Below are 27095 nucleotides of genomic sequence, written 5' to 3' on the forward strand. Positions count from 1 at the left end.
TTAACAAGTTTGAGGCACTTTTTTCAAAGCCGTTTTTCATCAGTTTTTCAGTTCATGGAATTTCAAAGATTGGGAAGGAATTAAGGAAATTATAGAGGAGAAAGAGCTCATGATACGGTTTTCTCATAGTGCCCCAGAAATCAGATTTAAGGCCCTCTTGCTATGTATATGTGGATCACTGAAGCACCCTGATGACATTTTTTCCCCTATTTTCAATCAATAACTAACTTCAAATGCTGCAGTGTCCTCCCCGTCCCCACCCCATGGTCCTGGATGAATTAAAAGTAAACCTAAGGATTCATAACTTTTGGGGTGGAGGATATAGTCCTCAAAAGTGCAGAATCATTGTTTTCTGCTGCCTCCTCTGAAGCATGTACCTGTCTAGCTAATCAACTACATATTCCTAGGCAAGTCATCTGCATAATAATGGTGGATTGCTTTGGCTTTTATTCCTTTTAAATTGTGATAACATCGTATCTCACAATTTAGAAAACTTCAATAAGGGTTTCTAATTTGCATGATTGTTGAATTTCATTTGGAGAGTAAGATATACAGTTAAAACCGAGTATGTTACGTGATGTTTTTTGTCTGTACAGTCTGAAGTCAATGTTTAGTGCAGTATGTGTATACATTTTCTGCAAAACTGCTCCTTGACTGTTTTAACCATACAGCAAAAATAGTGTATATTTCTTGCAGGAGTAGCAGTTTATTTTCCAATTAGGAATGCTTCCAGAACATCTGAAATGGATTCCAATTATTCCAATAGGTTGTCTATTGGAATAGACAATAGGTTGTCTAACCTATTGTTAGACATTCCAATAGGTTGTCTAACCTAGTTAGAATTTTAACACCAGAAGGCCACCTTAGAGTTTAAGAATTTAATGTCTCTCATGTTATGGATGAGAAAACTGAAACCGAAAGATGTTAAGTGCCTTGCCCGAGGTTACAGCAATAATTCAAGACAGGGATGGATCTCTTGGTAGATCAGAGTTGTATCCAGGAAACAGCATGGTACTTGCTGCATTATCTTGTGCTCTGTGATAATAGTATTTTTATATCTTCTTTGAATAGTACAGTTCATAAACCAATGAAAACTCCATATTAAACTGCTTTAGCAAAGTTCCGGGTTCATTGTAGGTATTTAATAAACGTTAGTTTCTCTGTTTATTTTTTAGGTATTATATTATACTATAATTTTTAAGACATATAAAACCATATGGTGCCAGGAAAGGAAAATGATGGGAACAAGCATTTATTGAATTCTATATGCTTTACCCATACATGATTTAATCCTCACTCTGCCCTTAAGTGGTGGTATGATTATCCTTCATTGACAGATGAGGCTTTAGTCAGTGCTCACAAACAGTGGAGCTTAGCTTTAATCCATATACGATACCTCTGTGCATACTTAATTACATGTTTTTACTTCAACTCCTTTCATCTCCAACTGTTTATAGGCATTATCTTGTCCCATTTTTAATCTGGACATATGAGAAAATCATATTTACTTAATCAAACCTAGTATGTGAACTGATTCATATAATGACTCCCTCCTTTCCAACCTTTCACTTTTTCCTATGGTACCAAAAAAAGTAAATGGTCTTTTATAATCTGCTTTTAGCTTTTTGAAATTTTTTTTTAATTTTTATAAATTTATTTCATTTATTTATTTTTGGCCGCTTTGGGTCTTCGTTGCTGCACAAGGGCTTTCTCTAGTTGTGGCGAGCGGGGGCTACTCTTTGTAGTGGTGCATGGGCTTCTCATTGTGGTGGCTTCTCTTGTTGAGGAGCACGAGCTCTAGGCGCGCGGGCTTCAGTAATTGTGGCACGCAGGCTCAGTAGTTGTGGCTCGCGGGCTCTGGAGTGCAGGCTCAGTAGTTGTGGCGCATGGGCTTAGTTGCTCCACGGCACGTGGGGTCTTCCAAGACCAGGGCTCAAACCCATGTCCCCTGCATTGGCAGGCAGATTCTTAACCACTGTACCACCAGGGATGTCCCTTGAAATTGTTTTATACATCACAAAATAACTATCCACTAATTCTACTTCCTATCCAAATAGTGACACCTTTTGATTCTGATTTTTTAAATGAAAATGCTCAAATGCTAACCTAATTTTATATTACAAACTATTGGGATTAATGATTAGCATGTTGACTTTTATCTAAAAGATTTTTCATCAGCCCTAGATATAATCTTGAATCATTATTTCTCTTATTCCCTCTTATTTGAAGAAAAGACTTCTTTTGGTATAGAGTTCTACATAGTCAGCTTTTTAATTGGTTGTTTATTCTGCAGTTACATTATTTGAGTCTGATTGGCTTAGGGTATTTTCTTGCTGAATTTGTAAACATTTTTATTAATTTTTACTATCAGTATTTAGCTCTTTCATGACTTCCAATGCTTTTGTTTCTTTCTTGATATCCTTCTGATTTACTTTCCTCTCCATCTCCCTCCCTCCCTCCCCACCCCTTTCTTTGTCTCTTTCTTTCTCTCTCTGTCTCTCTTGTCAAATAATTCCCTCAGTAGAGCTTGTTGCTTTTTGTTACTCTGTTGCATTTCCTTTAGTTATTTGATAAAGACACAAAAACTTGTTTTCATTGGAAATTTAATTTTTCTTTTCTCTGAATTATGCACATGGGCACCTAAATTTTTCCAATTTACTTTGTGTTCCAGTGCAGTACTTAAATATAATTTTCCAGATCTGTGATGACACCGAGACACATATAGTTAAACTTATCTACTTGCAGCTCCGGTCTTTAAGTTCTTTTATTTTCAAATCTTTGGTCTTTCTTCATCCTCTATCAAGGGAAATAAATATATTGGGTCTCTCATTTTGGAGCAGTAAAATACCTATAGAGGAATATTTAACATTGAGGTCGGTCCTTCTCAACTGTTTTGCTATTTTATGAGCTGAAATATCTGAGTGTAGTAATTTGAATGAGGTCTGACTGGATTGTTTGTCCAGGGACCAGAGAATTAAATAACCTTCTATTTTAGGCTTCTTCTCAATAAGAAATAAATATATACAGCTTCTCACAACTTACCATTTTCACTCTTCCATTCATTCACTGTTCAACAATTATTTATTAACTACCTACTATGTGCTCTATTTACATTGTGCTAGGCACTGAGGGGACACAGGAAGAAATATGGAGAACAAGGTCACTGTCATTGTGGCACTGATATGGCTTCTATATATGGTTTAATTCATTTCTCGTTGATCAGGAAAGTAAGTGATTCTGAGTAAGTGAAACCATCATGTGACATTTGGGGCTTAGACTGTGAGCATCTCGGCAGCAGCAACTACGTCTTTACTTTCTGTATTCTCGCTTGGTTCCTAGCAGGGCACCTAGTACTTACTAGGAGGGTAACAAATTGTTGCATGAAAAGGGGCGTGGAAATTATGGAGTAAATGAGAACAAAAGAGAATTTTAAAAAGATCAGTCAGGGCTTCCCTGGTGGCGCAGTGGTTGAGAGTCCGCCTGCCGATGCAGAGGACACGGGTTCGTGCCCCGGTCCGGGAAGATCCCACATGCCGCAGAGCGGCTGGGCCCGTGAGCCATGGCCGCTGAGCCTGTGCGTCCGGAGCCTGTGCTCCGCAATGGGAGAGGCCACAACAGTGAGAGGCCTGCGTACCGCCAAAAAAAAAAAAAATCAGCCAATGACACAAAATCAGAGAAAGTAATCAAACATATAGTTACTTTAACATTGTTACAGCCAAGAACATAGCTACTTCAATTCATTCCTTAGAGCAGCGGTCTCTAATGTTTTGGGCACCAGGGACCAGTTTCATGGAAGACAGTTTTTCCACAGACAGTGGTCAGGGGGATGGTTTTGGGATGATTCAAGCGCATTACATTTATTGTGCCCTTTATTTCTATTATTATTACATTGTAATATATAATGAAATAATTATACAACTCACCATAATGCTGACAGGAGGTGAAGCTCAGGCAGTAATGCGAGCGATGGGGGGCGGGTGTAAATACAGATGAAGCTTCACTTATTTGCCTGCCACTCACCTCCTGCTGTGCGGCCTGGTTCCTAACAAGCCATGGACAGATACCTGTCCCTGGCCCGGGGGTTGGGGCCCCCTGCTTTATCCTGCACCTCTAGAAGATGTTCTAAATGGAGATGTTATGTAGGCCCTAAGCCATCACTGGAATAAACATAGTGGAAATGTAACAGCATGCAACATGAATTGGGAAATTCCCTAAATGCCTTCACATGGTACAAATAGTATTGAAGATTGATAATATCAAGTAGATGTATTATATATAGTTCCTTACTGGTTTGAGTCCCTGTTCTTCACCAGTGCTGCTAGTATTCAAAAGATGAAACAAAATCAGAGAAAGTAGAGAAAGTCAGAAATGTAGCAATGAGTTTGGAACAGCACTGGTTGAAACTTAAGTCACTTTTTTCTAGTTTTTATAAAAATCAACATAAATATCATAGTCAAAAGAAAATAGTAAAATGGAAAAGAAACCTTTATAGTCATCTAGAAGTGTTACCAGTTCTCTCATTCTTTTGAGCAATAGTGCATTTTAAAAGGCAAATAGAAAATAATTTTTTAAGAATTCCTACTTAGTGGGCGGCCTGGCGGCCTGGCGGCGGGCAGGGCACAAGGGCCAAGGCTGTGGTTTTGTCCCAGGCTCACCTGGCTGAGGGTCGTGAGAAGGCCCAGAGGCGAACTTGACGAGGAGCCCCACAGCCCGCGCCCCGGTGAAGATCAACCCAGCTACAGCCGGCCAGGAGCCGGCTCTCTGTGAAAATGGCAGGACCAGAGCTGCTGCTCGACTCCAACATCTGCCTCTGGGTGGTCCTGCCTATCGTTATCATCACCTTCTTCATGGGCATGATTTGCCACTACATGTCCATCCTGCTGCAGAGTGACAAGAAGCTCACCCAGGAACAAGTCTCTGACAGTCAAGTCCTAATTCGAAGCAGAGTCCTCAGGGAAAATGGAAAAAAATTCCCAAACAGTCTTTCCTGACACGAAAATATTACTTCAACAGCCCAGAGGATGGGTTTTTTCAAAAAACTAAAAGGAAGTTTGTGCCTCCTTCTCTTATGACTGATCCCACTATGCTCACCAACATGATGAAAGGCAATGTCACAAATGTCCTCCCTCTGATTCTTATTGGTGGATGGATCAACATGGCATTTTCAGGCTTTGTCATAACCAAGGTCCTGTTTCCACGGACCCTCTGTTTTAAGCCTATGCTACAGCAAGAAATTGAACTACTCACATTAGATGCCTCCTGGGTGAGTTCTGCATCCTGGTATTTCCTCAATGTCTTTGGACTTTGGAGCATTTACTCTGTGATTTTGGGCCAAGATAATGCTGCTGTCCAGTCACGGCTAATGCAGGAACAGATGACTGGAGCAGCCATGGCCATGCTCGCAGACATCAATAGAGCTTTTAAGACAGAGTGGGAGGCTTTGGAGCTGACGGACCACCAGTGGGCACTAGATGGTGTCAGAAAGGAGCTCATGGCCAAAGACCTCCACTTCGAAGGCATGTTCAGAAAGGAATTACAGACTTCTATGTTTTTGAAGACGAAGCAGGGTTTAGCTGTGTCAGGAACTCGGAGTAGCGCTTAACCTTGTAACTTTTGTTTTGAGCTAGAGCCTCTCGGAATAAAAAGTGGGATGCATGAGCCGGCGGGTGTGCAGCAAGGATTGTCCTTGTCTGAGCCGGGTTCCCCTTTATGTTTGAAACCAGAGGAAACATTAGGAGTGTGTGCTGGGTGACCTGCCCAGAAACAGCTCTTTTTGAAATATTTTAAATTTTCCTTCTGGTGACTCTAGTAATAAAAGTAAGAGAGAGGGGGGGAACTCAAGCTAGTGATAATATATAAAACTTAGCAAAAATTCAGAAATTTCAAAAAAAGTGTTGTCAGTTAAACCTAATTATTATGTACAGTCATTCTGAATTCTAAACCACAGTAAACTCCTGTTTTCTTGGGATCCAAAAAAAAAAAAAAAGCCTACTTAAACGCTAGTAATAAGAAAAGCAGCCAACATTTTCTCATTGTGATTTGATAAAGACCAGAAATATCCACACTTCAGGATTTAACTGTTGGTTATACTCCCCAGTTTGTGCCACATACTAAAAACTTAGAGGACTGGGTATGAATTGGTAGGTCTAGACCGGCTCCTGCACGTGGGAAGAAGTGTGTCGCCTCTTCTCATGGTCTCATCCTGCACGACCTGCTTCAGACAGGCAGTCTGGGCTCCTTCACATCCATTTGTATTACTAGCAACAGGGTTTCTGTTTAATAGCATGCTTAATGAGTTGTGTTCTGCTATAAAGAGGACGCTAAGGTATTTTTCCTTCACTTATCTAAAAATAACATAAATGTATTGTGTTTCTATCCCATAACTTACTTTGATGAAATATCTTTGAAATGTTTTACATGTTGTCATGGATGCAATGTCTAGGTGTGATGAATCTGGTATAGTTCTGTGCTGGTTAAGCTATCAGTAGATCCATAATACACCTGTATGGTGCTTTCCTCTTTCTGTTTTGGTATAAAAAGCTTGCAAATGCAAGGAGAATTGGGAAAGACAGTAATGTTATTTGTGTAAGGGTGTGCACACTGTGTGTGTCTTTGTGTCTATGTGTATGACCATCAGATTGCCTGGTTTAATTTTTGCTCCTTGACAAAGTGCGTGCTTCCAAGGCTTTAATGAGTGTTACACTAACATAGTGAGAAGAACTCAAACTAAGCTGCAGAAACAGCCCAAAGGAAACAACTTCAAAGTTCAGACAAACCCTTTCTCTTGGTACACTTAAAATAAACAAACCAAGTCACCTTGGATCATTATTCCCCTATTTACAAGTAATTAGCTTGGCAAAAAAGGAGCAAAAATAATAGATGCCTTTACATTTCTAAATTACTACCTATGACTTTCCATATTCAATTTATTATAATTTGGGGAAAATCATGATGCACAGGTATCCTCCATTAGAATGAGCCCAGGTTTTCCCACTTCAAAACCCAGAATAGAGGGTATTTATAATCTTTGTTTCCTATCTACCCCTTCAATTAGAATGATATAGCAGGGTTTCCCTGGTGGCACAGTGGTTGGGAGTCCGCCTGCCGATGCAGGGGACACGGGTTCGTGCCCCGGTCCGGGAAGATCCCACGTGCCGCGGAGCGGCTGGGCCCGTGAGCCATGGCCGCTGAGCCTGCGCGTCCAGAGCCTGTGCTCCGCGGCGGGAGAGGCCACAGCAGTGAGAGGCCCGCGTACCGCAAAAAAAAAAAAAAAAAAAAAAAAAAAAGGTATAGCAGAGAGATTTCTACGTAAGAAGTGGAAAAGTGCATTTTAACCAGTAAATTGGTTCTATCCAAAACATTTGATTACTTTGCTTTTCCTCTTTTTTATTTTTAGAACGTAATGAGTTAAAAACCTGCATCCTGTGTAAGCCGATGTCGGAGCAGGATGCATGTACATGGGTTTGATCTTGGGAGAAGGCCTGTGAATTTTTTTGTCATAGAATTATACTAAAATGATCTGGACAAGATGTAATTTTTAAAAGTCAAGTTGAGTTTACTTAGAAAAGCTGCAATTTAGTCTTTCCCCTCTGCTCTATCCTTATATTATTTCAAAATATGGATTTTTCAGGACACACATAGAAGGAAGCAAAAGTATTTGCATTGATAACAAAAGGAAACTAATCAATATTCTTTACATAATTTCATTCTACTTTCTAAGTCAATTGGATATATTTTTAATTTACAATTTATATTTAATATTACCATTATCCAAAAAATTAGAACTCTTCTTTAGCTACAGATCAAAAAATACAAAAATTAAAACAACAACCAAATTAAAATAAAGGCATTGGTATAAAGTAAAATAACTTTTAAGGGCAATTTTTGGCCACCATGCAAATAAATAAAAAAGAGATGTTTTAAGAACAGAGCATTATGGAAAAAAAATAACTTGACAAAGCTTGTTTATCTGCCATTGATATTTCTAAACACATCTAACCTTCTATTTTAATTTTTAGTTTCCTGGTTAGTTTTATGGTGGACGCCCGAGGTGGTGCTATGCGAGGATGCAGACACAATGGGCTCCGCATCATCATTCCGCCTCGGAAATGTACTGCCCCAACACGAGTCACCTGCCGACTGGTCAAACGCCATAGACTGGCGACAATGCCTCCAATGGTGGAAGGAGAAGGCCTGGCCAGTCGCCTGATTGAAGTCGGACCTTCGGGTGCTCAGTTCCTTGGGTAAGGGTTTCTGATAAACCTCCCACTTAGTCACCGATGAGCTTGTGTCCTCCACATGAAATCACTAGGATGGAATGGAAAAAGGTACGTCAAAACATTTTGAAAGAAGATTGGCCCCTATGAAATTTTTTTAAGAATTGGAAGTAATGCCTCAATGCTTGACTCCACTTAAATGCCTCTTATTTTAAGGCATTAATGGATTAAACATTCAGGTTAACTGTTATTTACTCTTTCTCTTTGAATGTGATAGTAGGTGCTAGACTCCCAATATGAATAATCATGTTTTGGTCGATGGTAGGTATTTTTTTAATCTGAGATTTAAGTGGTGAAGTCATAGAGAAACAAATACAGTTGGCCCTTGAACAATGCAAGGGTTAGAGGTGCTGACCCTCCACACAGTCAAAACTTTGCATACACCTTAGAGTCGGCCTGTGTGGTCCTCTAATATTTACTATTGAAAAAAATCAGGGCATAAGTGGACCTGCCTAGTCATTCAAGGGTCAACTGTACTAGTCTATTCCAAATGTAAAGTCTTGTATAGTTACAAAACAGAATCCTTATCTTCACTTTGGAGAGCAGTGTTCTTTATAGAACATCCAAAAATTTAGTCTATGTGATTTGTCTTTTCTGTTGTCAGAATTGCTACCTTGAGTCTTATAATTATACTGGCATTTTATTTAGGCATAGTGTTCATTAAGAGGACCAAATCAAGAATAACTTTCGCCATGCTCATTTTAGCAATTTTGAGCAGAAATAAACATTTCTTCTCTCTTCTGTTTGTTTGTATGGCTGCTTATATTAAGTGGTATCTCAGTATGCCAAGAAGTGAGTAGCTACTGCTGAAAACTGACAAAACAATGAAGTTTTGGAGGGGGACAAGTTTCAAAATATTTTGAAACAAATCAATTGTATTTAAGTCTTGTCATTTCAACTCTTTGTGCTCAAGAACTGGGAGAACATCCTATGAATCGTGGACTCTTGCTTTGCCAGTGTCATACTGGGGAGAGGATTTCTTGCTTTAGAACTCAGGAAATGTTCTAAAGCCTTGTAATTTGGAGCAAACTGTTAACAGGTTGCTCCAAATTACGTTCACACGTGAAAAGGGGTGTGTCTGTATTTCCCAATTATGGAAACCACCCCCCATGTCCTATCAGACAGACCAGCGATTTAGAAGGAGCCTGTGAAGTTCTGGGTTGCATCAGAAGATGCCATTATGGTTGGAGTAATTCCCCAGTGGTTCCTTTCATTCTGTATGTACCAAGTCCTTTCCCCTCCCTCCTGTGCAGGTAGTTGTAGGCTTTTGAATACTCGTCACATCTGTTGAGCAATATCCATGAAAACTTCTGGCCTCGCTATGGAGTCAGAGTTTTTACTGTATCCCCAACAGCTCTGTCTTTCCAGTGGAGCATATTTTTTTTCTTTTTTGGCTCATGCCCTGGCAGTGAACCTAAGTAGGGACAGATCTGACCCCCATGCTCCCTCCTTCCACACGCCTCCATTGTACACTCTGGGTCTCTGTTCTTGCTCTTTGTGACCAATGGAGGGGGCAGAACCAAATGCAGTGTGAAACCAAACTTCACCCTGTTCATCAGCTGGTGACGCTGGGGTTCTGTGGAAAACAACACCTGAAGCTTACTTATGTTCTTTCTTTCACTGCTGCTTTGGATGTACTCAGTAAACTTCACCTGCCAACGGCTCCTCCCCCACTTAATGAGGGAGAAAGTTTGGTCAGCCGCATCCTTCAGCTGGGGCCTCCTGGAACCAAATTCCTTGGGTAGGAGTGACTTAAAACAAATTGATGGCTGCTGGCCCCCATTCTTCTCCTTCTTCTGCAATATGATTTCTCTTTTTGTCATTGTGCCCATGACATGTCCCTCTCTATGATTTAAATTCTGTATAACCTATCTTTAGTGGACCATTTCTGACCCTTGTGGTATGTGACTTTTATTTTCGAGTGATGTTTTTCTATCTTTTTCCTTAAAGTGCTGTGACCTTCATTTTCGTTTAAAGCATGAGATCTGCCTAGTTGTACTATGTGCTAGTTACGATGTGACTATGGTAAATTTGGAGTCTGTATCAAAGCAACCTGGACTGAAAAATCAAAAGCCTCTCTAAATTTTGAGAGTGACCTAAAAAGCAGTAGGGAAGTGCATGTTCTGGGTCCTGAATATAATAGGCATTGGACACAAATTGGGCTGCCTGCTGAGGTGCTCAATTAGGGCCACACTGTGTACACATGCCTATTGTTTTCTTGAATGGAGAAAATAGAAGGAAAAAAAATCCCATGAGTGCATGTCTTTCTAGTTACCAAGTAGTTGACTTTTCTGACATCTCCTCATTTACAACACATCAAATTACACAGCGTATGAGCCATTTTCCCTCTTAAACCATTTTGTCATTTTGTACCTTGTAGAAAACATTTTAAGTGATTGGCACACCTCATAGATATGCATGTACATTTCTTTTGGTTAAATGTGTTATCCTTACATTTATCAAAGGAGAAGTTCCAGAATGCCACATGCACTCACAGAGAAATAGCATTGGCTTAAGGTAACAGCGTGGCCCTGAGGATTGGTGCCCCTGAGGTGAAGTGCTAGCTACCGCGGGACCATTTGCTAGCCTCAGGGCTTCAGAGGATGGCCCACTAGGTCCCTGTCCCCAGAAAGAGAAGAATTCCAGGTCACTTTGCAACAGACAGAGTCAAGGTGCTTGTCTCGATATTGGTTAGCTCCTGTCCACACTGAATGTTCTGCCTTACTGTGTCAGGCCTGTGATCGTGGAGATCCCTCATTTTGCTGCCCTTCGAGGAAAAGAGAGGGAACTGGTTGTCCTGCGCAGTGAGAATGGGGACAGCTGGAAAGAGCATTACTGCGAATACACTGAAGATGAACTGAATGAAATCCTTAATGGCATGGATGAAGGTACTTCATATTAAATGTTTTAAAAGAACTCTGAAGCGAAAGCATGATAATGATGCGTTTCTTTATGTCCTACGGGCGTGTGTGTGTGTGTGTGTGTGTGTGTGTGTGTGTGTTGCCTAATCCAGCTTGGGTCTGCTCACCCTTGCACAGTAAAGCCAATCTACTGATCCCGGGTTGTGGTGAAGGGAAGTGCAGTGTTTATTGCAGGTACCAAACAAGGAGTCTGGGTCTTTTGAGCATTAGCTGCCCAGACCCCTCGTTTGGCACCTGCAGTAAACGCCACAATTTCCTTCACCACAACCTGGTGTCAGTAGATTGGCTCTACTGCACAAGGGTAAGCAGACCCAAGTTTGGTTTAGTAACAAATGTGTCCCTTTGTTATTTTACCACAGCAAGTATTCTGGTATGTTCCAATGGTGATGCGTTGGAGTATACAATATATTTGTCTAGTCTTACTTTTGTTACATTTGGGAAAATAAAATCGTTAATAGTAAATATCTCATTTTAATAAAGAGATACAGCCCATCTCTATCTTTAGTGTAAACTTTTCTAAAACGTGAGATAGAATAGATATTTTCGTTTCATAACAAAACGACTGATACTGGATAATAAATCCATGGTTTTAAAAAATGCCTAACTTGAACGTTTAGATATTTAAGACACTGATAAAAGGTGTTAAGCTTTTCTGTAGGAAGACCTACATATAACCATAACTACCGCATTATAAGATAATATAAATTTTAACTTTCTATTAAGGAGATAGGAAAATTAAGTTCAGTCACACTTTATATATAGTTTGAACAGGGAGTTCGTTAGGGTTAAATTTCATATACAAACCTACACATATAGTTAAGGAACTTATTTTTCATTAGGGCTTTAATCTCTGTAAATCCCAAATCCAGCTTAGGCCATTTAGCCCCAGGTTGAAATATCTTAGTTTGACTAGAGGGAGGTGCCTCATTCTTAGGCCTCCCGAGGTTGCACAGAGATGAGATCTCTCAGTCCTGATAACGGCAGATATGTTGCACTTTATGTACACACAAATAGGGCAAGTTCTTTGCCTAAGTGCCAAGAGCCTACCAAAGTCTGCACAGAGGTAGACACACAGCTGTGTGGCTGTGTGTCAAGTTTTATTAGTCTTCCAGGACCACCGGCTGTAGCTTCAGGTATGGCTCACGAATAGTGAAGTGTAGCCTGACAGCAGCTGCTCTAACATTTCTTTCTGCACCCTGCTGAGGCTGAGTAAGAAGAGAGGCCAGGCTAACCCTATCCAAGAGGTGGATGGAAGAGGAAATTATGCCTTCTAGATGTGTAGGTCAGCATCTTCCACGCAAGATGAAAAGATCAGGATTCTTACTGATAAGGCTTGTTCTGTGCAGTATTTAGCTGCTTCTACTCCTTGAAACCATTTCTTTTGCTTGCATTTAGTTTAGGATATTTCCATCTGAAGTATTTACCTGTCATTAACACTGCCATCTTATCCTTGGATGGGGACCCACTCTTATAACTTTTTACATATGTAAAAGGCTCATTTTAAAACAGAGAATCGGATTTGTATATTTTTATGTTCATTATGTGTGGTAACCTGTTCTTTTATAAGTATAAGCTAGTATTTGCCAGTGCATCGATCTTCAATCATGAATGATCAGATCCTGGGACTTCTGACTTTTGCTATCTAGTTATATTCAGTAGTTAAGAAAAAACATGATTGCTGTTCATGCCTCTATAAGAATTGTAAATGATTTCTAAAAATGAATAAAGTCCCATAATCCCTTAAAATTCAGTGATCCACTTAGTTCAAATTCTCAGCATTTTAAACCAGTCAGATTTATTGTATTGCCCTACATATCTACGCTAATACAATTTATAAAGAGCACATTATCCCATTCTCCTGATGTTAGATGATCTATTTGGTAAGTTAATGGTTTCAGGGGAATATTGAATCCCTGAATTTGTAGTCACTGATTTTTTTTTTAATATCCACAGTGATTATCTCAGAGACAACCATGCCACTGGAATGAACACACAAACACGAATCTTACCCTTCCAAGACAGATTTTATTCATGCACTGCTCCCCTGAGAACTGAAAGGGCCATATTACTTCTTAAAACCACAATAACTGGTTTTTGAGCTAACTTTGAAATTTGCAAAGAAAAGGAGCCCATAACAAATTTCCTCTCTGTCATGTTGAGCTGAGAATAGAACAGGTTCATTTTCATTCCAGGTTTGCCCTCAAACCCCCTCATTTACAAAGGCAGCCCTGCAATACCGCATCTGGAACTAGATGCTTTTCTTTCACAGTGCCCTGGAAAGACCTAGTTTCCACAAAGAGAGAAAACGTGCCAGCTAAATGCTGACAGGTCTTGAAAGATTGCAGTCATTTTTTGGGTGTTGTTAGGATAGCCTTACTTTTTAAATTTTCCTATTATTTAAAAAAGGAAGTGTTTTGTTACAACACCTGTTCACTATTAACTATGCCAGTGAGTCTGCTAGAATGCTTTCAGAAGGAAATCCTTGCTATATGAAGAAGGGTCATTTCTTGTCTCAGTGCTGGATAGCCCGGAAGACCTAGAAAAGAAACGGATCTGCCGCATCATCACCCGTGACTTCCCACAGTACTTTGCAGTGGTGTCTCGCATCAAACAGGACAGCAACCTGATTGGCCCAGAGGGAGGCGTGCTGAGCAGCACAGTGGTACCCCAGGTGCAGGCCGTCTTCCCAGAGGGGGCACTAACCAAGCGGATCCGTGTAGGCCTACAGGTATGCCCACATCAAGATGCAAGTTAACCGAACATGGATTTTATTCCAGTGATTAAAAGTCAACTTTTCAAATGGGAATTAAAATGGTTAAAGAATCAAATTATTCCTGGGTGAGCAAAAGCTGCCCTAGGAGATCATACGTCTCGTAAAGTTTTAGATGAGTGTTTGGTAACAGTAGTAAACGTTCAGTTGCCATATTTGAAGCCAGAAAACTGATTTATGAAATAAAGAGCAATGCATTAAGAAATTTGACATGGAATATAATGATATATTGTTTATTTTAATTTTTTTTTTCTTTTAAAAGGCTCAACCTATGCACAGTGAGTTGGTTAAGAAGATCCTAGGCAACAAAGCTACCTTCAGCCCTATAGTCACTTTGGAACCTAGAAGAAGAAAATTTCACAAGCCAATTACCATGACCATTCCTGTCCCCAAAGCTTCAAGTGATGTCATGTTGAATGGTTTTGGGGGAGATGCACCAACCTTAAGATTACTATGCAGCATCACAGGTGAGTCACACGTGACTACTGTAGTAGAAAGTTCTGAAAGAAGAAACTTAGATTGTTGTAAATATTAAATTACTTTGGTCGTAAGATGCCTGCAAGGTTATATGCATTAATTCAGGAAAGGCACTCTAACTAGGGGAAAGGAAATGAGCTAATATTTACTAAATAAAGCCTGTATGCGAAACTTTTAGACACTTCATATACATTGTTGTTTTTATCTCCACAGTAGCCCTGTGAGGAAACTTTAATCCTATTTTGCTGAAAAGGAAACCAAGATTGAGAGAAATTCTATAACTTGCCTGAGATTATACCGTAAATATGTAGCAGAGTTGAGATTCAAACCCAAGCCCATATTCCTCAAAACCCAAGCTTTAAGCCTTCTTTGAAGACATCATCCTATACCTGTTGAAAAATAAATAATATCTTGAATAATTATACCCAATAATTCAAACTTTTCTGTCCAGGAATTGGTTATGTCTTTATCATTGATGTGCTGAACTAACTTTGGAAAAACAAAATGAAGGTTTTTAATGATTAACTGAATTTTGGTCTTTTCAATTGGAAGTTGTAATAGCTTTTAGTCAGCTACCAAACTCCAGAAAGACATTCCCAGAATATTGGTCGTCTTTGCCAATAATACCACCACAAATGGTGAGAGGTGAAAAATCCACACAAGTAGCCTGTGTTAGAACTACACAATTTGGCTGATGATATCCCTAATTAACAATAACTACATGGTGTTGGCTTTCAGTAAATATTCATACTGTTGTCAGTAGGAATAATGACCATCTCTGCTTGCTTAAGTATTTAGAATTTTTTTTCATTTCTCCTTCATATTAGCAGAAATGTTTAACCTTTTTTTATTCTCTCTTTCATTCTTCCTCCTCATTAATGTTTTTTCTGTACTCTTGATAGCGAATCACTGAGACTTCACTGCATAAGTTTAATAATATGACATAATTTTAAAGTACATGGACTAAAATGAGGGTAGTGGGAAATCATATGCTTCACTTATGGCCTCTTTCCAATTACTCATTTCTGGTTATTACATAGCATTCCTGGGTATCTTTCCCATACTTTTTGGTCCATGTGTATATGATTAACCTTCCTACAATGTGCAGCATAATAGTGTGGTTGCAAAACAAGTCAGATTGAAAAATGTCCATGGTACATCCTGCCCTTATAGATGACAAAATGAAGATACCACCTGGGCCTAGGCACCATCTGATCTAGTTATTCCAGCCCTCTGTCTTTGGATGGATTTGTAGTAAACAATTTCTTTAATTTATCTATTAATTTTTACAAATATGTTAACCTAGGTGTTTGGATTTTTGTGTTTTGCTCAGTTATATTTTATGGTTCTGCTTACAGTGTATATTTTAGAGGCCTCCAAGAATAAGTTTCCATGACCTTTGTTTGATAACTCATTCCCTTCTTTAAGAAACCTTAGTCAAAGTTGGTTTTCATCTCAAACGTATATTTCTCCTGCAGTGCTTGAAGACAGTTTTGTCCTATCTATGCCAACTTAATTTCTCAGTAGAAATAAAAGTCAGCATCACCCTCCATAGTGATTTGTCTGTGCACAGAGGTCATCCTTTGGCATTCAGTCATTTGCTCATTCACTTTGCAGTATTTATTGAGCTCTTAATATTTTCCAAGCACTTTTTTTGCCAGCCTTCAATTACAAATTGAGAGGAAGTTTTCTTTCTTGAAAATAATTGCATAAAATATGAAGTTAAAGAACAAGAGAATATTTGGATTTTTGTTTTAACAAAGCATTCAGCTCCTTGCTTGGTCAAAGGATCTTTTAAAATCATCAATTGTATATAATTCAAATTACAATAAAAGCAATTACAATAAAAGCTTTAGAATGTCAGCAGAGAATAGAGCGCCTAGTAATTTGAAGCAGTTATTCAAATGACCTCCCTTAAATTTAGTTCCATGAAGTGTGGTGTTTGCTGTTTGTTTTCAATGCGTCATTTTTTAGCATACAGTTTTTAGTCATTTTGCTTCCAGTGTGTCATCTCGAAGGGTGAGTGAACATAGCCACTACCACAAAGACTTTATTTTACAATGCAGGGTCTGGAATTTTGCCTAATTTTTTTCAACAATCATATTATTTCAGGTGGAACCACCCCTGCTCAGTGGGAAGATATTACAGGAACTACGCCATTAACATTTGTCAATGAATGTGTTTCCTTTACAACCAATGTGTCTGCCAGGTATGATCATACTGCACAGAAAAACCCACTGTGAAATTGTGTGCCCCCGATGTCTTTTATTTTGTTCCTTACATTCTTTAAAAGTCATTTTTTTGGTATGGTTTTAAATATGTTCTGCATTTACCTTCATATTATAAACTAGACCTGCCAGTAAATGTAACAGTGATAATGCAATAACAAAGTACAGCCAGTCAGATTAAAATCTAAAGAAAATAAATGATTGTTGGCTATTACTGTATGACCCAGACTCTGGTTTTAGCAGCCACTGCTGATTTTTCCGGTCCCAAAAGTCTTAGGAATGATAGATTTCCTGCTGTCAACAAAATAGCCTGAACTACTTTTTCCAACAGAATGATAACCAAAACACAAAGCATATCATGGTTTGCTTAAACAGTTTAGAGGTTTCGTTGATGCTTACGCATCATAGCACATTTACATATTGCCCACTTATGTATCACACATCTTTAAAAAGCTTAAGCTATTTAGTTTTATTGCATGTGTATACACTAACTCAGTTTATTAATATGAGTTCTCATTTGCATGATTGTTAATAGATTGCCAAGCATTTTCCCATTTATTTAATTTGATTACTACAATAATTTTGTGACTTAAGAAGGGCAAGAAGCATTATGTCCATTTTACAGATGAGAAAACTGAAGTTGAGAGTGGTTAAAGCTTAAATTCTTATTCAGGGGGAAAAAAGATAGATGCGTAAATAACAGTGCACAGCAATAGATGGGTGTGGTGACACATGTTTATAGTTCAAGCCACCCAGAGGGCTCAACTTTGAGTCTCCGGTTCTATGTGTCAGTGTGCCCTGCCACTCAGGCATCCACGTTCTAATGCCAGAAAATGACAAGTTCTGAATGGAAAGGTACAAAAGAGGTACTAAAAGAATTCAGAGGAGGGTGTTTGCATCAGGGTGGTCACAGAGGATGTCTGAGAAGAGGTGACTCATGAGATAGGTAGGAACCTAACAGGCAGATATATAAAAGTGGAAAAGATGGTAACATGAGCAAAGATGCAGAAGGGCATTGGGAGCTGGCAACAGTGGAGTCTATAATTCAGCAATAATGCCGGAATGTTGGTTAACAACATTATATACAGAAGGCCTTGTAGGATAGACCAAGAAATCATGAGTTATTATGTTATTGTATTAATAATTTAAGTTTTTCAGACAATTGAAGAAGCAGTGAATAAAGTATAGTTCAGTCAGTATAAAGAGGAAGGTAATGTTGAGTGCCTGCCGAGAGCCAGGAACTATGCTGAACCTTCAACACACTATAGTAAATGAAATAGGCCAGACCCAAAAGGACAGGTGTTGCATGTAAATGAGGTACCTAGAGCAGGCACATTTATAGAGACGGAAAGTTTAATAGAGGTTACCAGGGGCTGAGATGAAGGGGAAAATTTGAAGTGATTGTTTAATGGGTACAGTGTTTCTGTTTGGGATGATGAAAAAGTTCTGGAAATGGAGAGTGGTCATATTGCACAGTATTGTAAACATACTTAATACCAATGAATCGCACCCTTAAGAATGGTTAAAATGGTAAATTTTATTTTACATATATTTTATCACAATTAAAAAGAAGAAGAAGAGAGATGGATCAGGAACTGAAGGAAAGAAAGGCTAAGAAGATAAGGAAATCTCAGAATACCTAAAGATTATGGGAAATGGGTTGGGGGAAGGAGAGTGATCATAGATGGAGAAAGGTTTCAAAGTAAGAGGATGTGGAATAAATCTTTGAAGTGTATGAATAGCAAATTGAGAGAATGGCCATCTGATCGTCTCTGCTTTCTCAGTGAAGTTACTGTTCTGAGGGTCTGAGCTGAGGGGGAAGGTCCAGGGGTATCATAAAGGTTTAGCACCATTAATGTACTGAATAAAATGGTATCTGAGGAAGAAGTTGCCAAAATATGTCACAGATTTAGCTGAGGCTAGAAATCATAAATTAGTCACAAAGCTAATAGTTTCTTCTATTAATTGTATTAAGCAATACTTAGGAGTTCTGAAGCAAAAGCAGATTTTTTTTTAAGTGGCTGGGTTGATCCAACTTTGGTGACTGTGAGTCCTTTGGAAAAGAATGATGGAATGAGGAAAAAAGCTAGGTAGATTTTGTTGAAAAGAGTTTCAGGAAATGAAATGAACAGGAGGGGCAATCATGGACAATAGAAACTCATCCAGTGAGATACTTGTCATAATGTCCAATACTGGGCTTATATCACTAAAGGATTCTAAACACTGAAGCTATATTTCAGGAGATTGAATACTCAGAAGAGTTTCCAAGGGAAAAAATTACAAACACAGTATTTAATAGTTGACCTTAAACACCTGGTACCTCTTTTTCTCTTCCGCTCACCTGCTTCCTCCTTCCCATCTATCCTCCTACCTTTCCTCCCTTCCCTATCTTTCTTTCCCTTCCTTTTTACTTCCTCTCATTATCTCCTTTTCTTGCTCCCTTCTTTTTCCAAGAAGCATTTAATGATTACTTTGATCATATTGAAGGAACGGACTTGGTTTTCATGCAGTTGGCCTTCCTTATTCATAGTCGTGGAGCCCACTGATACAGAGGGTTGACTGTATTCCACCATTTTAAATAAGGAACTTGAGCATCTGCGGATCTTGGTATCTGTGGAGTTCCAGGAACCAGTCCTCCATATATACCGAGGGCTAACTGTACGTTAAATTTCAGGTAACTGACCTTATTTTATTTTATAGGTTCTGGCTGATAGATTGTCGACAAATCCAGGAGTCCGTTACCTTTGCATCACAAGTGTATAGAGAAATTATTTGTGTACCATATATGGCCAAATTTGTAGTGTTTGCCAAATCACATGACCCCATTGAAGCCAGGTTGAGGTGTTTCTGCATGACTGATGATAAAGTGGATAAGACGCTTGAACAACAAGAAAACTTTGCTGAGGTGGCCAGAAGCAGGGATGTGGAGGTACTGTATTTGTAAAACCAATTTTTGTTAATATGTTGTTTATACCTTTATTAATAAATTATATTTAAAATAGTATACCATAAATAGAGCCATCAAAAAAAAAGACCAGTCGACATCTTGATCAGTTAGAAGGAAGGTCGGGGTCTAAAATCAGCCATTTTTAGCCAGTTTGGACCTATTCAGTTGGGATAGTCTCAGTGTACGTGAGGAGGTAAAAGGACTCTTAAAGATTATTGTGGGAAAAATTATATGTCATTGATAAATTCAAAGTATGTAAATGAATATAGCAATTTATATGTTTTTATCTTTCCTTGTTATTATTTTTTGAGGTGAATATTTATTTGATTTCTTTTTTTTTCTTATTATTCTTTAATAGTGAAGAAAACAGTCCAGGAAGTATATGCTTTGTATAAATGTGAAAGTATGATATCCAGGGCTTTTCTACATTACTTTTTCTTATTTCAGAATTTTCCATCAGTGTGGGCCTTTGGATATTGAACTCAAGTAACCTGACTCATTGTGATGTCAAAAAGAAATTTAAATTTAGTATTTAAAGATATATTGGTTTGCGAAGGTAACATGTTAGAGGATTAGAAATGAGACCATTAACATTAAATGCCACTATGCGTTTGAAGATTCCCATTACTAGTAAGAAGAGGGAGTGCTGGTACGTGCTTTGTCACAGATAAGACCAAATGTCAGTCAGGAGTTTAAAGATTATTGTATGCACATTTTAAGAATTTTAGTGTTCCAGGTAATACCACCACTTCTTCATGTAAATAACAAGTAATAATTGCAGCTATTATATTGTGTTGTTTTTCTCTATGTCCACCAGGTATTAGAAGGAAAACCCATCTATGTTGATTGTTTTGGCAACCTGGTGCCATTAACCAAGAGTGGCCAACATCATATATTCAGTTTTTTCGCCTTCAAAGAAAACAGACTTCCTCTCTTTGTCAAGGTAATATATACATGGAACTTTGTAATGTATTTAATTCAAGATCAAGTGAAGCTTTGACTTCCTTTAGTAGAAGAAAATATTTGCTTTTCAGTCATTTCCAGTGATTTTTTTAAACCATTTCTGTAAAATTTTCAAGTCCTAGAAAACCAACCATTTTTTAAAATTTCAACCTTAATTTTTAGTTATAGACTATGTTTAAGGCTAAGAATGAGGGACAAATAGCCAATTCATTAATTAGAAAAACTGGCCATTCTTTTCCAAATTTTAAGGGAAGTCTCTCTCTCTCTCTCTTTTTTTTTTTTTTTACTATTAGTTCTTTTAAATATTTGTGCTTAAATTTTTAAAACATGTGATTTCACAATTGTAGAGACCAAAAGAGTTCTTAGTGACAAATTTTTGTAATAAAAAGCTCTCAAAAGACCCAGGATCTCGCTTAATCTATTAAGAGATTATCCCAGATAGAGCTATAGACTGGATATACTTTCATAAATTCATTCAACAAATATTTATGGAGACACTTCAGTGTACCATAAATTTGTCGTCCCTCTTTAGGAATATTAATCCACGTTAGGAATTTGGCAGTAACATATACAAGTTTTGTCCTAGATTCCCAGTTCTAAAGAGGGACAAAAATGGATATGAGTGAGAGATTTGTGAAATTGAAGTAATAATTCTATTTAAATTTTAATAAGTCTGTTAAGTTTTCTCAAGATCTCTACTGCAGGCCTTCATTGTGCCATTTCTGGTTCATTTGTTTTGCCCGATTAAAGAAAGGCTCTTACAGATCACACATTAAGCACTAACTGCTGAGGGGCAGTGGATCCATTTAACACAAACAGCTGTATAATTGTGCTAATATTTGATATTATTGATGTGCAAAAGTCATTTTATAACCAACACAATACAAAAATAGGAAAACGACTTAAATAAACATTTCTCCAAACAAGATATACAAAGGGCCAATAAGCACATGAAAATATGCTCAACAACTTAAGTGAATTCAAACTAAGACCACAGTGAGATCCCACTCCATACCCATTAGGTTGGCTATTATCACAAACAAACAAATAAACAGAAAATAACAACTGTTTGTAAGGATGTGGAGAAATTGGGATCCTGATACATTGATTGCTGGTGGGAATGTAAAATGGTGCAGCCACTGTGGAAAACAGTATGGCAGTTCCTCAAAAAGTTAAACATAGAATTAGCATATGATCCAGCAATTCCTGAAGGATTGAAAGCAGGGACTTGGTTACTTGCAATGTTCATAGCAGCATCTTCCCAGTAGTCGAAAGGTGGAAACATCCCAAATACCCATCCACAGATGAATGGATAAACAAAATGTGGTATATGCATACAGTGGAATATTATTCAGCCTTAAAATGAGTGAAATTAGCCAGACACAAAAGCCAAATATTGTATGTTCCCACTTATATGAGGTACCTAGAGTAGTCAAATGCAGAGTCAGAAAATAGAATGGTCGTTACCAGGGGATCGGGGAAGGAAGGAATGGGAAGTTCATGGAAACGGTTTCAGTTTGTGAAGGTGAAAACGTTCTGAAGATGCATGGTGGTAATAATTATACAGCAGTGTGAATGTACTTAATGTAATGCTACTACACTGTGCATGTAAAAATGGTTGAAATGATGTTTTACGTATAATTTAACACAAACTTTTAAAAAGAACGAAATTCTGATATATGTTGCAACGTGAATGTATAACTCTACCTATACGAGGCACTTAGAAGGGGCAAATTTATAACAACAGAAGGTTGAATAGAGGTTACTAGGTGCTGGGGGAGGAGTAGAATGGGGAATTACTGCTTAATGGGTACAGAGTTGCTGTTTGGGATGATGGAAAATTCTGCATAGTAGTGATGATTGCACAACTTTGTGAATGTGCTTCATGACACTGAACTGTATGCTTGAAAATGGTAAGTGTATAAACGAAAATGGTAAATTTTATGTTATGTATATTTTACCACATTTTTTTAAGCTAAATGATCTTTTTTAACTATTCTAAATGACAATAGGAAAGGAGAAAAGGAACACCTCCAAATCCTTATTTAGCATTATCTAATGATATTTCCTGATTCTTTTGAGTATCATCTCATTAAAATAAATAGTGTGCATCACATGGGTGAAGCATGTATGCCTTTCTTGTTCAAGGTACGTGATACAACTCAGGAACCTTGCGGACGACTATCATTTATGAAAGAGCCAAAATCTACAAGAGGCCTGGTGCATCAAGCTATTTGCAACTTAAACATCACCCTGCCAATTTATGCGAAGGTATTGTAATCTGCTGTAGTGCAATTCAGGGAGTATAGTATTTGATTTTCAAATTCTTTAAAATAAATAAAAGCAAAGACACTGAATGCAACCATATATAACAGTCATTTTTGATACCCTGTCCAATTTATGATTTTCCATTTAAGTAAGGGAAAAAGTAGCTCTACCTTATTTCACATTAAATTCACTTTGATGGAAAATTTTCTATAAATACATATTGAATATGGAAGAGAGAAAATTCAAATTTAAGATTTAATTTTTTGGACTAATTTTTAAAAATTAAATAGTTCACTTTGCCTTTCTTATTGTTTTTATGTGCCCTCCTGGCACCATACTAGTACATTTCACCCTACCAAAACTTTATGAGTCTGTTAGCTTCGGTTTACTACCAGTTCACAGGTGGATTATGTGTTATGAGATTCAGAGCAACAACAGGATATTTTACCTTGTTGCTAAAATAATTATTTGTTCATCTTGTAACCTGTACTGTTTTAGGAGCATCAAATTAATTTTTCAACTATTTTAACATGATTAGTATATAAAATACTCGCATGTTATAGGAGTAGATTTGAAACATGGTTGAAAGGAAAATTCATTAATTCTTGACCCAAATCTACCTACAGGTATTACTTTCTAGTCAAACCTCTCCCCATTATAGAATTCTTTGATTACTCTGATCAAATCAAAGAAGGCAAGGGGGATGAATTAAATGTTGGGGAGAACTTTATTTATTATTAAAAAAAATTTTAACCAGTATCCCTTTCCTTTTAATGGAAAGCTCCCACATGGCAATTTATAGGAGGTTATAGCAAGTGATCAGTGTGAATTTTAGAGGTTGGGAAGTGGGATGAGTAGTGGCAGGTGAGACCTGGAGGAGAGGTAGAAGTATATTTAAAATCCTAAATCTTGACTCTGCAAAACAAAACATTTCCTATACTTCTTTTTATTTACCACAGTATATTTTTCTTACTTAATTATTCTTATAAATTAGAGATCAGTCACATAGAGATAAGCATGTAGTGTCATGTTTAACATTGTAAATTCTTATTAAATGATAAAAATTAAATGAAATACCAGTATCTGTTTACATAAATTTACATATTATTCCAAGAATTAGAATACAGCAATAGGTATATTGATCCAGTAAGTGGACTGTAATTGCACTCCAATGGTACAGAATGTACTTTGGGGTTTGTACTGCTGATCACTTTTGAGTCACCGAAGCAGAATACCAAATAAGAACCACGAAGAAATATGTACTGCTGGGGTGATCCACCTAAGTGATATATAAAGATGAATGAACTTTGTCTCTGATTTCAATGAGCTTTCAATGTGCTATGAAAGAAAGCATTTAGTTTATTATTACTTTTTACTTTTAAGTCAAGATGTATCAGACACAGTTATTAATGCTGTGATGGTCCAGGACAACTTTCCATTTAGTAACTCAAAACAAAAGAAAAAATTGCCAAACAGTGTATAGTTCAGATATATTTTAGAACTTAGTAGCTCTTGATTATAATAGAACTCCTAAATATTGCCTGTGTATTGAAAATATTTTCACCATATGTTTATTTGTGGCTTTTAACATTTTTAGCCAATATCTGTTAATGGCTGAGATATTGTCATCACCATTTCTGTAGACATATGCCATCAAATCCATTAAACGTCAAACTTTGAGGCTGCTGGTAACGGAGCATCTGAAATTAGTATATTTATAATTTTAGTTCTTTTGTCTAGTAGATTAGTCTATTTATAATCTTGGTTCTTTTGTCTCTTGAATCTACAGACATTTGCATTTAAATCAATCTTCTTTAATTTTTGTGCTTGTTTTCTGTACACTGTTAGTAAGAAAAAATACAAGTATGCTGACGTATGCTTACCTATTGATATCTGTTGTCAGGGTATTTAGTCTTGTCTTTTCTTCTAAATACTCTCCACTCTTCCTGCTCTCTTTTTTCCATCTTGCATGGCATCTTGGGGCGGCAAGGAATCAGAGTCAGATCAAGAACAGGAGGAAGAGGTAATTGTGTGGCATTGTCACTTGTTAATGGCTGTGTTACTGCTATAACCACTGATAAGAGCACATGGTTACCTGTGTCTTAGAAGGGTTACACCGTTGTCCTTAGTAATTAAAGGGTCACGATCTTACTTAACCTCTCTGAGCCTGTTTTCTCATCTTATGGACTGATTTCAGAGGACAGTAAAATTTCCCTATAAATTCTTACCTGTCTTTCTGTAGCAATATAGATTTCTCTACCAACAGCTGAAGACCAAAACCATTATCTCAGTGGTTCTCAAAGGTTGGTCTGGAGACGCCTGGAGGTCAAAACTCTTTCCTTAATAGTACTGAAACATTTTTTGCCTTTTAGCTCCCATATCCTCACAAGCTACATAGGAGTCTTCCAGAGGCTCCATTACATGTGATGACATCATCACCCTGACACTCTGGAATGTGCGCTTGTGTATACTTGGGTTCTTGTATATTTATTTGTAATACACATATTTATTTATATATGTTAAACATAAACAGAAGTTCTTCAGACTCCTCAGTATTTTTTTAGGAGTGTAAAGGGGGGTTAATAACAAAAAGTTTGAGAACTACTGAAATAAAAAACTTTAAGGAGCATATAGTTCATCCATTTGACTATACTAATATTATAATGCAGAACTCTACATATAATGAGCACTTCTTATAAGGTAGATTCTTTACTACGTGCTCCACATACCCCACCAACACTGATCTCACAGTCACCCTGTGAGGTGTGTGCTATCATATCATAGATGATATGTGACAGATGAAGAAAATGAGCCTTAGAGGGGTTACCTTGAATAAATAGCCATTTGAATTATACCTGCTTCGATAGTCAAAGCAAGTGTGCGTTTCCCTTATAAAGGTCTGAAAATGCCCAAACATTATCATAGAAATGAAAGAAATCGTTGGAAAAGTCCATATATTTAACTGATTAACATATAGCTTCCTGTTTCTAAGATAGACAAATGGAATTGTTATTAGCTGCACGTAATGTTGTCAAATATACTAATTTTATTTTTTAATGTTATTCTGTTGGATTTAAACTAGAAAACCATAAAGAAAAACATAATAAACACCCTTGTACTCACCAGCTTAAAATGTAAGGCCTTACCAGTTCATAGACTGCCCCTGAATTCACTTCTTTACCGATACCAAGGCAGTGGGGCAGGATGAGAGACTCATTGTCCTGCCACGTATAACCAGATACACAATAAACTTACGACAAGACTGAAGTTATTTTTTCCCTCAACTGTGCAGTCACTCTTTGTCTCTCATATTCAATTTCCTTTCTGTAGTTGATGACTCAATCCCCAAGCTGTTCAAGATGATACGTGCATACCTTGTTGAAAGAGCAACACAATTATGAAACCAACTTTGCTATGTTCAAATGAATTCTTCCATTAGGCTTATGATTTCTCTAATGAGTATTTTCAGGAACTATTCAGGGCGACAGATCCAGTTTGTATTCTTTTCAGGATTTGGAATTCTGGCTTATAACTAATAATGAAACTACTTCTGTAGAATGTAACACCCTGGCATGCTCTTTGTTCTTTCCTTTCTCTCAACTAAATTGACACTTACTGTTTAAAACCTACTTCACTTTTTTCCTGGCCTTTTCCGTAATATGTATTTCTAACATCAAACACACCTGCATCATACCTTCCCAGGAGTAACATGTTAGAAAGGACCCTCCACCCATAGTGTCTAGAAAGGAGATTTGTTTTTTCAAAGTTAGGATAAGAATCAGAGACTCTGGGAAGAACAGTAGCAAATTACTCTGACCTTCCTCTAGCTTATGGCATTTCCCACGTCTGTAAAATAGGAGCTTACTGTACACATCAGGGGCTGTGAGGCAAGATGCTATTTGTAACCATTCAATTTATGTATGTTTTCTTTCAGATCGATATGACATCAGAAAAAAGTAAGATTTCAAATAAAATTGAGTTTGTTTGAAAGCTGGCTACAATAAAGAAAAGCATGAATCAAGATGCAAGCTAGTTGCCATTACTAACCACTATAATAATTATGTTTTTATACTATCCTTATTAATCATTAATATTTATTTAGAAAAGCAGCTTGGCCAGTTAAATTATGAATATATCTAATTTGTGAGCTAATTAGCAGTAAAATGCAATGATTATTCATCTAAGCATTCACTTTCTTTTAGATCCCTGTTAACCCTGCTATTGCTGTTATGCTTGTTTAGAAAC

At 37.6% G+C, this 27095-nt stretch overlaps 1 protein-coding gene and 1 pseudogene across 2 annotated transcripts in view; both read left to right on the forward strand.

The window, feature by feature from the left end:
• The window catches only part of ANK2 (ankyrin 2), a 242204-nt gene that overhangs the window by 184542 nt on the left and 30567 nt on the right, over nucleotides 1-27095 (forward strand). For both annotated transcript variants that reach the window (XM_060012911.1, XM_060012912.1), the window contains 11 exons: nucleotides 8019-8243; nucleotides 9919-10017; nucleotides 11010-11164; nucleotides 13714-13925; nucleotides 14230-14434; nucleotides 16557-16653; nucleotides 19373-19601; nucleotides 20437-20562; nucleotides 22731-22853; nucleotides 24841-24873; nucleotides 26785-26806. In XM_060012911.1, coding sequence (XP_059868894.1) covers nucleotides 8019-8243; nucleotides 9919-10017; nucleotides 11010-11164; nucleotides 13714-13925; nucleotides 14230-14434; nucleotides 16557-16653; nucleotides 19373-19601; nucleotides 20437-20562; nucleotides 22731-22853; nucleotides 24841-24873; nucleotides 26785-26806 — 1526 coding nt within the window. The remainder of the gene's footprint in view (nucleotides 1-8018; nucleotides 8244-9918; nucleotides 10018-11009; nucleotides 11165-13713; nucleotides 13926-14229; nucleotides 14435-16556; nucleotides 16654-19372; nucleotides 19602-20436; nucleotides 20563-22730; nucleotides 22854-24840; nucleotides 24874-26784; nucleotides 26807-27095) is intronic.
• On the forward strand, nucleotides 4770-5602 carry LOC132425662 (ER membrane protein complex subunit 3 pseudogene; annotated as a pseudogene).

Source organism: Delphinus delphis, chromosome 5 (genome assembly GCF_949987515.2).
Source record: "Delphinus delphis chromosome 5, mDelDel1.2, whole genome shotgun sequence".
Classification (NCBI taxonomy): domain Eukaryota; kingdom Metazoa; phylum Chordata; class Mammalia; order Artiodactyla; family Delphinidae; genus Delphinus; species Delphinus delphis.